The following is an 11550-nucleotide window of genomic DNA, read 5'->3' as shown; positions in this document are numbered from 1 at the left end:
ACAGCCATGCGGATAAGATGCCTGTCATCTCGACTGCTAGTGATACGAGGCCGTTGGGATCCAGCACGGCGTTCCGTATTACCCTCCTGAACCCACGGATTCCGTATTTCTGCTAACAGTCATTGGATCTCGACCAACGTGAGCAGCAATGTCGCGATACGATAAACCGCAATCGCGATAGGCTACAATCCGACGTTTATCAAAGTTGGAAACGTGACGGTACGCATTTCTCCTCCTTACACGAGGCATCACCACAACATTTCACCAGGCAACGCCGGTCAACTGCTGTTTGTGTATGAGAAATCGGTTGGAAACTTTCCTCGTGTCAGCACGTTGTAGGTGTCGCCACCGGCGCCAACTTTGTGCGTTAAATTGGGTTAAATTTCGCGTCTGTAGCACGTCATCTTCGTGGTGTAGCAGTTTTAATGGCCAGTAGTGTAGGACACTAGTGCGATCCATTGGTGAGTACTGTTCAAGTGTCTGGGATCCACACCAGGTCGGATTAATGGAAGACATCGAAGCAATTCGGAGGCAAGCTGCTTCATTTGTTACCGGGAGACTCGAACAACACGCAAGTATTACAGAGATGCTTCGGGAAACCGAATGAGAATCACTGGAGGGAAGGTGACGTTCTTTTCGAAAATTTAGAGAACCGGCATTTGAAGCTGAGCGCAGAACGGTTATACTTCCGCCAACGTACATTTCGCGTAAGGACCATTAAGATAAGATTAGAGAGATTAGGGCTCGTACGGAAGCGTACAGACAGTCATTTGTCCCCCCCGTCCGTCCCCGGTAGCTGAATGGTTCAAATGTTCAAATGTGTGTGAAATCTTATGGGACTTAACTGCTAAGGTCATCAGTCTCTAAGCTTACACACTACTTAACCTAAATTATCCTAAGGACAAACACACACACCCATGCCCGAGGGAAGACTCGAACCTCCGCCGGGACCAGCCGCACAGTCCATGACTGCAGCGCCTGAGACCGCTCGGCTAATCCCGCGCGAGCTGAATGGTCAGCGTGACTGATTGTCAGTCCTCTGTGCGCGGGTTCGATTCCCGGCTGGGTCGGGGAATTTTCTCCGCCCAGGGACTGGGTGTTGTGCTGTCCTCATCATCATCATATCATCCTCATCGACAGGAGATCGCCGAAGTGGCGTCAAATTGAAAGACCGGCCTGCCCGACGGGGTGCCCTAGTCATACGGTTAAATAAATAAATTTCACCCTCTCTGTGTTGCCGAATGGTATAGGAAAGGAAATGACTAGTAGTTGTACTGGGTACCTTACGCAGTATACTTGTAGATGTAGGTGGTCGCGCTCGGCTAATAGCGGCCCTCTCGCCGCGCCTTTGGACTAGCGCACGTCGCCAGGCAACAAGCGACCCACAGACATTGTTCCTCTTAAAACTCTTAAGTCACACGCTGTATCAAAATTTCAGACTACAGCAACATGTGTTCTGCGGCGAAGGACTCGTCACATTCTCTATTTCGAATGTGCTCGAAATGCTCTTCGCACATAAAATTGTTTGAAATACGGAGGTGGCACCATTTTCGCAAGGAATGCTGTTATCGTGGCAGTCATATGTTTTGCACAGCTCTTTCCGGATCGGACCAGCTGTGAGGCTATTATCTGTGGGCAGGCTGGCCACGGTCGACTCACACTCCGCCCCACGGTGACGACACGTATCCGAGGCTAGTGGTGGCAGATAAGGCGAGCACGCAATGTAGGCCTTCCAGTCGCACAGCGGGCTCGTCACCGGCGCCATGGGGCAACCTCAGCACCAGGAGCAGCAGCAGGAGCCGCGCACCGGGTCCCGGCGGCTGCAGTATGCCGCCGCCTTCTCAGGTACGCCTTACCACATAGCTAAATTACCGCTTTGCTTGCGAACGTGGCTCGTATTAATTATTGCAGAAGATAGGATTAATTACCGAGCTAGTGGCATATGTTGCTGATAAAGTCGTCACTCCCCGAATTAAGCGCACAATATATCGTAGATCCCTAGAACAAAACAACTGCACTAATCGATCAAAAGTATCTGAACACTTATTTGTAGATATTATTATGGGGTTTTTCCACCCTAGTGTAGCCATGTATGGAAGTGAAACATGGACGATAAATAGTTTGGACAAGAAGAGAATAGAAGCTTTCGAAATGTGGTGCTACAGAAGAATGCTGAAGATTAGATGGGTAGATCACATAACTAATGGTGAAGAATTGAATTGAATTGGGGAGAAGAAGAGTATGTGGCACAACTTGACAAAAAGAAGGGACCGGTTAGTAGGACATGTTCTGAGGCATCAAGGGATCACAAATTTAGCATTGGAGGGCGGCGTGGAGGGTAAAAGTCGTAGAGAGAGACCAAGAGATGAATATGCTAAGCAGATTCAGAAGGATGTGGGTTGCAGTAAGTACTGGGAGATGAAGAAGCTTGCACAGGATAGGGTAGCATGGAGAGCTGTATCAAACCAGTCTCAGGACTGAAGACCACAACAACAACAACAACACCTCCTGAGGCAAATGAACGTCTGTGGAGGAATAACTGCCCATTCTTCCTCAAGGGCTGAAACCAGAGAAGGTAATTGTTGTGTTGGCAGAAGAGCCAACACCGTGTTACTAGTGGAGGCCGAAATGCACGCGTATAGCTCACGCAGGCTGGCGTGAGGAGGGAAGGACTATACTGACGAGAGGTCTGGAACATGACAAGAAATTATAATTCAGAAAGCGGACGTAATTAGTTTTAACGCCGCTCTTGACGGTACATGAGTCACAATATTATCTGTTCAGATTATAGTAACTGAATATGGCGCCTTGCTAGGTCGTAGCAAATGACGTAGCTGAAGGCTATGCTAAACCGTCGTCTCTGCAAATGAGAGCGTATGTAGACAGTGAACCATCGCTAGCAAAGTCGGCTGTACAACTGGGGCGAGTGCTACGGAGTCTCTGTAGACTATACCTGCCGTGTGGCGGCGCTCGGTCTGCAATCACTGATAGTGGCGACACGCGGGTCCGACGTATATTAACGGACAGCGGCCGATTTAAAGGCTACCACCTCGCAAGTGTGGTGTCTGGCGGAGACACCACAGTAATAATGTTACTTACTGGAAAGAAACTGAATATCTAACTACCCCAATGATTTTCTATTGGGTTCAGGTCGGGACTCTGGACGGGACACTCTAGTTCAGGAGTGCTGTTCTCCACTGACCATGACCTCTTTATGAAAGATGCCTTGTAGGGCTGATACAGCCAGTCATCGTCTCCGATCTGTTCCCCTACAGCATGCAGAATACAATGCTGTAAAATGAGTTGTTATTCTTTCGCATTTTGCATTTTCTTAATTGCAATAAGTGACCCCCACTACAGTCACAGAAAACACCCCATGGAGTAACAGTAAGTTCACCATATTTCACTGTTGCCACTATACATGATGGCATGTAACGTTCTCAAATGCCTCTGAGCACTATGGGACTTAACATCTGTGGTCATCAGTCCCCTACAACTTAGAACTTCTTAAATATAAGTAACCTAAGGACATCACACACATCCATGTCCGAGGCAGGATTCGAACCTGCGACCGCAGCGGTCACGCGGTTCCAGACTGAAGCGCCTAGAACCGCACGGCCACACCGGCCGGCTGTAACGTTCTCAAACCATTCACCAAACCCAAACGCATCCATCAGACTGCTACATGGTATATCGTGAATTATCACTCCAGATCACTCGTTTCAAGTCGTCAACTACCCAGAGACGTCGATCTTTACACCATCTCAAGCACTGCTTAGCATTGACTACAGAAATATGCGGCATAAGGAAACTGGTAGACGATTCTCACTAATCACAGAAATTGCGCTGGTAGCATTTTGGAACTGCCGTGTGAGTCCTTTCGGTGAGTCCATGCTATTTTTTGTCCAACCACCTTCCGCAGTGCTCGACAGTAACTGGTCTGAGGTCTGCCTGGGTCTTGGTTTAGCTGTGATTGTTCTTCCGCGTTTCCACTTCACGGTCGCATCTCCAAGTGTCGGCTTGGGCAGCATTAGAAGGGTTGAAGTGTTCCTGATGAATTTGTTATTCAGATGACATCCATCACTAGTCCACGTTGGAAGTCCCTTACCTCTCCTCACCGACCCATTCTGCCGTTACTTCTTGTCTAGCGACAACTAAACACTCCCTCCCAACCCCCCCCCCCCCTCCCTCCCCGTCACCTTTTATACTGGTGGGATCCGATTCTCATGACATGTAGTGGTCAATTCCGCATTACATACGGTGTCCGGTTACTTTTGATCGCACAACGTATCTCCAGTGGACCCGACTGGATAGCTCGCGCGGCGAATTGACGACGAAAGCCGAAGTGTCGGCCTGGCTGTCGGTGTCCCACATCTGACTAGGAAAACACCGGACTGGTGCCTGTGTCCCGCCTCAGTTGCACGATTCACAAACATACAAACATTTAAAAAGCGTTAGACCCTTTTCCATGGATAACACTACACGCAGACGATTGAGGTATACAAATTCTGTCCCGAGGAGGGAATGGAGGAGAGGGGGCAGGGGTGGTAGAGGGGTTGCAGGGGCGGTGACAGGGAGGGCATCCGACCACCACCTAACTTTTTTTTTTTTTTTTTCAGGCTTGTGACTGGTTTGACGCGGCCTGCCAATAGTTGCTATCCTGTGCCAACATCTTCATCTCAAAGTAGCTCATGCAACCTACGTCCTCAATTATTTGCTGGATGTATTCCAATTTCCGTTATTCTCTACAGTTTTTGCCCTCTACAGCTCCCTCTAGTGCGATGGAAGCCATTCTCTCGTGTCTTAACAGATGTCCTATCATCCTGTTCCTTCGCCTTGTCTTTGTTTTCCACGTATTCCTTTTCGATTCTGCACAGAAGCTCCTCATTCCTTACCTTATCAGTCCACCTAATTTTCAAAATTCGTCTGCAGCACCACATCTTAAATGCTTCGATTCTCTTCCGTTCCGATTTTCCCACAATCCATGTTTCACTACCATACAATGGTGTACTCCAAACGTACATTCTCAGAAATTTCTTCCTCAAATTAAGGCCTATGTTTAATACTAGGAGACTTCTCTTGGTCAGGAATGCCCTTTTTGCCACTGATAGTCTGCTTTTGATGTCCTCCTTACTCCTCCGTCATTGGTCATTTGGCTTCCTAAAAACTAAACTAAACTCCTCCCGAACAGGCCTTGAAGGCCCAACGGTGGCGACTGACCGCCATGTCATCCTCAGACCACAGGCGTCACTGGATGCGAATATGGAGGATCACGTGGTCAGCACACCGCTCTCCCGACTGTATGTCAGTTTCCGAAACGGGAGCTGCTACTTCTCAATCAAGTAGCTCCTCAGTTTGCCTTACAAGGGCTGAGTGCAACCCGCTTGCCAACAGCTCTCGGTTACCGGATGGCCACCCATTCAAGTGCATTTGGCTTGCTAGGTAGTAGAATTCCCTAACATCATCTACTTCGTGACCATCAATCCTCATAAGTTTCTCGCTGTTCTCATTTCTGCTACTTCGCATTACTTTTTTCTTTCTTCGATTTACTATCAGTCCATATTCTGTAATCGTTCCTCACAAGCGTCTTGTAACCAAACTGCGTGCCTACGGAGTATCGCCTCAGTTATGCGAATGGATTCGTGATTTCCTGTCAGGAAGGTCACAGTTCGTAGTAATAGACGGAAAGTCATCGAGTAAAACAGAAGTAATATCCGGCGTTCCCCGAGGAACTGTTATAGGCCCTCTATTGTTCCTGATCTATATTAACGACATAGGTGACAATCTGAGTAGCCGTCTTAGATTGTTTGCAGATAATGCTGTCATTTACCGTCTTGTAAAGTCATCAGATGATCAAAACGACTTGCAAAATGATTTAGATAAGATATTTGTATGGCGCGAAATGTGGCAACTGACCCTGAATAAGGAAAAGTGTGAAGTTATTCACACGAGTACTAAAAGAAATCAGTTAAATTTCGATTACGCGATAATTCACACAAATCTGAAAGTTGTAAATTCAACTACATACTTTGGGATTGCAATTACAAATAACCTAAACTGGAACGATCACATAGATAATGTAGTGGGTAGAGCAAACCAAAGACTGTGATCAACTGGCAGAACTCTTAGAAGTGCTTACACCACGCTTGTCCGCCCTATTCTGGAGTACTGCTGTGCGGTGTGGGATCCGCATCAGGTGGGACTGACGGATGACATCGAAAAAGTACAAAGAAGGGCAGCTCGTTTTGTAATATCGCGAAATAGGGGAAATAGTGTCACGACATGATACGTGAATTGGAGTGGTAATCATTAAAACAAAGGCGTTTTTCGTTGCGACTGGATCTTCTCATGAAATTTCAATCACCTGTTTTCTCCTCCGATTGCGAAAACATTAGCACCCACCTACATAGGGAGAAATGATCATCACGATAAAATAAGAGAAATCAGGGCTCGCACAGAAAAATTTAAGTGCTCGTTTTTCCTGCATGCCGTTCGAAAGCGGAACGTAGAGAGACAGCTTGAAGGTGATTCATTGAACCCTCTGCCAGGCACTTTATTGTGAATAGCAGAGTAATCACGTAGATTTAGATGTAGACTGTTCATTCCATTCAGCAGATCACGTAATTCTCCTTCACTTTCATTCAGTATAGCAGTGTTAACAGTGAATCATATCACTGATATACTTTCACATCTAATTGTAATTCCAATTCTGAGCCTTTCTTTTATTTCCATCATAGGTTCTTCGATGTAAAGATTGAACAGCAGGGGCGAAAGACTACACCCTGTCTTACACCCCTTTCATCGAGCACTTCGTTCTTGGTCGTCCACTCTTATTATTCCTTTTTGGCTCTTGTACATTTTGTATATAACCCGTCTCTCCCTATAGCTTCGCCCTATTTTTCTAATAATTTCGAACATTTTGCACTATTTAAAATTGTTTATTCCAAGTCGACGAATCCTATGAACGTGTGTTGATTCTTTTTTAGCCTTGCCCCGCAACGTCAAATTGACTCTCTGGTGCCCTTGCCTTTCCTAAAGCCAAACATCGTCATCTAACACACTCCAAATCGTATAGTAAACATGCGGGATGGCGATTTGTGTAGGTGCGATATATAAGCAAAATAAGAAGAAGAAGAGAGGAGTAGTTGGAAAAACGCTCAGGTCACACACTTCTAAGAGAAGGCTAACAGAACTTATCCAGAAAGCTACCGCCCAGAATCCTTCGCATCCACATATTGTAGAATCTTTGAACATATTCTGATCTAAACGTAACTATGTATCCCGAACAGAATTACCTGCTCCCGGCTAACAAGCATGGATTTCTCACATAGCCTCCTGAAATCGATACATAAAAGCGTTTAGGTAGGTGAAATATTTATCGACTTACGAAAATCATTTAACTGAATGCCACAAAAATGGTTCAAACGGTTCTGAGCGCTATGGGACTTAACTGCTGTGGTCATCAGTCCCCTAGAACTTAGAACTACTTAAACCTAACTAACCTAAGGACATCACACACATCCATGCCCGAGGCAGGATTCGAACCTGCGACCGTAGCAGTCGCGCGGTTCCGGACTGAGCGCCTTAACCGCGAGACCACCGCGGCCGGCCTGAATGCCACACCTACACTTCTTATCAAAAGTACGATAGAACCACGGCGGGTCTATCCTATGCCTCACAACTTTGATCAGCACATCCTCGTCCAAATCGTATTTAAGATCCTCCACTGATAACCAATATTGGTACATTAATGATATCATCTATATCTACGTGATTACTCTGATATTCACAATAAAGTGCCTGGCAGAGGGTTCAATAAAGCACCTTCCATTTCCCATTCTAGAACTAACGTATCTCTAGTTTCACAGCCTCCTTTTTCGACTATGGAACGGAATCGTTCCACTCTCGAACAACACGCGGGAAAAACGAGCACCTATTTTTCTGTGCGAGCCCCGATTTCTCTTATTTTATCGTGATGATCATTTCTCCCTATGTAGGTGGGTGCCAACAGAATGTTTTCGCAATCGGAGGAGAAAACTGGTGATTGAAATTTCATGAAAATATCCAGTCGCAACGAAAAACGCCTTTGTTTTAATGATTGCCACTCCAATTCACGTATCCTGTCTGTGACACTATCTCCCCTATTTCGCGATAATACGAAACGGGCTGCCCTTCTTTGTACTTTTCCGATGTCATCTGTCAGTTCCACCTGATGCGGATCCCACACCGCACAGCAATACTCCAGAATAGGGCGGACAAGCGTAGTGTAAGCAGTCTCTTTAGTAGACCTGTTGCACCTTCTAAGTGTTCTGCCAATGAATCGCAGTCTTTGGTTTGCTCTACCCACAATATTATCTATGTGATCGTTCCAATTTAGTTTATTTGTAATTGTAATCCCAAAGTATTTAGTTGAATTTACAGCCTTCAGATTTTTGTGACTTATCGCATAATTGAAATTTAGCTGATTTCTTTTAGTACTCATGTGAATAACTTTGTACTTCTCCTTATTCAGGGTCAATTGCCACATTTCGCACCATACAGATATCTCATCTAAATCATTTTGCAAGTCGCTTTGATCATCTGAAGACTTTAGAAGACGGTAAATGACAGCATCATCTGCAAACAATCTAACACTGCTACTCAGATTGTCTCCTATATCGTTAACATAGATCAGGAACAGTAGAGGGCCTACAACACTTCCTTGGAGAACGCCGGATATTACTTCTGTTTTACTCGATGACTTTCCGTCTGTTACTAAGAACTGTGACTTTTCTGGCTGGAAATCACGAATCCAGTCACGCAACTGAGGCGATACTCCGTAGGCACGCAGTTTGGTTAGAAGACGCTTGTGAGGAACAGTGTCGAAAGCCTTCTGGAAATCTAAAACTATGGAATCAATTTGATATCCCCTGTCGATAAAACTTATTACTTCATGAGTATAAAGAGCTAGTTGTGTTCACAAGAACGATATTTTGTGAATCCGCGCTGACTATGTGTCAATAAATCGTTTTCTTCGAGGTAATTCATAATATTCGAATATAGTATATGTTCCAAAACCCTACTGCAAATCGACGTTAGTGATACAGGCCTGTAATTCAGCGGATTACTCCTACTTCCCTTTTTTGGTATTGGTGTGATTTGAGCAATTTTCCAATCCTTAGGTACGGATCTTTCTGTGAACGAGTGGTTGTATACAGGGTGTTACAAAAAGGTACGGCCAAATTTTCAGGAAACCTTCCTCACACACAAATAAAGAAAATATGTTATGTGGACATGTGTCCGGAAGCACTTAATTCCCAAGTTCCAGCTCATTTTAGGTTGTTCTTCCACCTACGCTCAATGGAGCACGTTATCATGATTTCATACGGGATACTCTACCTGTGCTGCTAGAACATGTGCCTTTACAAGTACGACACAACATGTGGCTCATGCACGATGGAGCTCCTGCACATTTCAGTCGAAGTGTTCGTACGCTTCTCAACAACAGATTCGGTGACCGATGGATTGGTAGAGGCGGACCAATTCCGTGGCCTCCACGCTCTCCTGACCTCAACCCTCTTGACTTTCATTTATGGGGGCATTTGAAAGCTCTTGTCTACGCAACCCCGGTACCAAATGTCGAGACTCTTCGTGCTCGTATTGTGGACGGCTGTGATACAATACGCCATTCTCCAGGGCTGCATCAGCGCATCAGGGATTCCATGCGACGGAGGGTGGATGCATGTATCCTCGCTAACGGAGGACATTTTGAACATTTCCTGTAACAAAGTGTTTGAAGTCACGCTGGTACGTTCTGTTGCTGTGTGTTTCCATTCCATGATTAATGTGATTTGAAGAGAAGTAATAAAATGAGCTCTAACATGGAAAGTAAGCGTTTCCAGACACATGTCCACATAACATATTTTCTTTCTTTGTGTGTGAGGAATGTTTCCTGAAAGTTTGACCGTACCTTTTTGTAACACCCTGTATAATTCTTAAATATGGAACTATTTTATCAGCATACTCTGAGAGGAACTTGACTGGTATACAATCTGGACTGGAGGCCTTGCCTTTATTAAGTGATTTAAGCTGCTTCTTTATTCCGAGGATATCTAGCTACTATGCTGTCTTGGAATCTTCTTCCATAGAAGCAATTATAAAGTTTGAAGAGCACGTAGTTTCGTTGAAAATAGCAGTACTGATTGCCAGATTTTCGCTCTGTATCGCCAGAGAGCCACGGAAGCGCTGTAGCTGGTGTTGCTGTGTGCCGGCAGCGACGCTGGGCTACCTGTCGTTCGGCGCGTTCGCCGGCTGGGCGGCGCCGGTGCTGCCGCGGCTCATCTCCAACTCGTCGCACATCCCCACCACGGAGGACGAGGCCTCGTGGATCGTGGCGTCCAGCTCGCTGACCATGGTCTTCCCCATGCTCTTCATCGGCCACCTGGTGGACCTGCTGGGCCGCAAGCGCATGCTGCTGTACAGCGCCGGGCCGCACCTGGCGCTCTGGGCCATCCAGATCTTCGCCACGCAGCCCTGGGAGCTCATCGTGTCGCGCGTCGTCGGCGCCATCTCGCAGTGCATCATCATCGTCACCTCGCCCTGCTACCTCGTCGAGATCGCCGAGCTCGAGATCCGCGGCACGCTGGTCACCCTCTACCAGGTGAGAGCCCTACTCTAGCCTAGTGTTTGTCCGCTGCTCCTCACGAGGGCACCATCAAATGTGTTCACCACGGATTTTGATGAGTCTTAGGTATGTTGTACAGGGACCCGTGCTGAGTATCTGGCTAGCGGCTTTTCATGCAACGGTTCTTTGTTTCGAAGAAAATCGAAGTTTTATGCGAACCCGCGTATGTGAGACGTTAATCATATTTCGACTAAGCGAGCGTAGCCCAGGGGCTAAGGTTCACAGTTGTCACGCTAGCAGTACTGGTTCAAATCCTGAACAAGTGCTTTCCCTCCCGTTTCATCGTACAGAATACCATTAAGTAGAATGAGATTTTTCACTCTGCAGCGGAGTGTGCACTGATATGAAACTTCCTGGCAGATTAAAACTGTGTGCCGGACCGAGACTCGAAATCGGTACCTCTGTCTTTCGCGGGAAAGTGCTCTACCATCTGAGCTACCCAAGCACGACTCACGTCCCGTCCTCAGAGCTTTACTTCTGCCAGTAACTCGTCTCCTACCTTACAAACTTTACAGAAGCTCTCCTGCGAACCTTGCAGAACTAACACACAGTTTTAATCTGACAAGAAGTTTCATACCATAAAGTAGTTTATGTAGAGTTCCACTCTGGCAAAACTACTGTTCGTTAATTTTGGTACACTGCATAAATGATGTATTAAATGGTAGGACTACTGGTAGTCTCCAAGACGTTGGTAGCACTGGTAGCGAAAGATAAATAAAGGAGTGTCTGAGAGAGAAACTGTTGTTGTTGTTGTTTTGGTCTTCAGTCCTGACACTGGTTTGATGCAGCTCTCCATGCTAATCTATTCTGTGCTATCTCCTTCATCTCCCAGTACCTACTGCAACCTACATCCTTCTGAATCTGCTTAGTGTATTCATCTCTTGGTC

General features: G+C 46.2%; 1 protein-coding gene across 1 annotated transcript in view; it reads left to right on the top strand.

Annotated features, from left to right (window-relative positions):
* The first annotated feature begins 1749 nt into the window (after positions 1-1749).
* LOC124796316 (facilitated trehalose transporter Tret1-like) overlaps positions 1750-11550 on the top strand; it is a 71703-nt gene continuing 61902 nt past the window's right edge. Inside the window, exons 1-2 of the mRNA XM_047260443.1 lie at positions 1750-1845; positions 10254-10639. Of these exons, the coding sequence (XP_047116399.1) occupies positions 1764-1845; positions 10254-10639 (468 nt within the window). The 5' untranslated portion in view covers positions 1750-1763. The remainder of the gene's footprint in view (positions 1846-10253; positions 10640-11550) is intronic.

This window comes from Schistocerca piceifrons, chromosome 4 (assembly GCF_021461385.2).
Source record: "Schistocerca piceifrons isolate TAMUIC-IGC-003096 chromosome 4, iqSchPice1.1, whole genome shotgun sequence".
In the NCBI taxonomy this organism is placed as follows: Eukaryota; Metazoa; Arthropoda; class Insecta; order Orthoptera; family Acrididae; genus Schistocerca; species Schistocerca piceifrons.
Note: the sequence above shows the minus strand (reverse complement) of the source record. Positions and strands in the feature narration are given on the sequence as shown.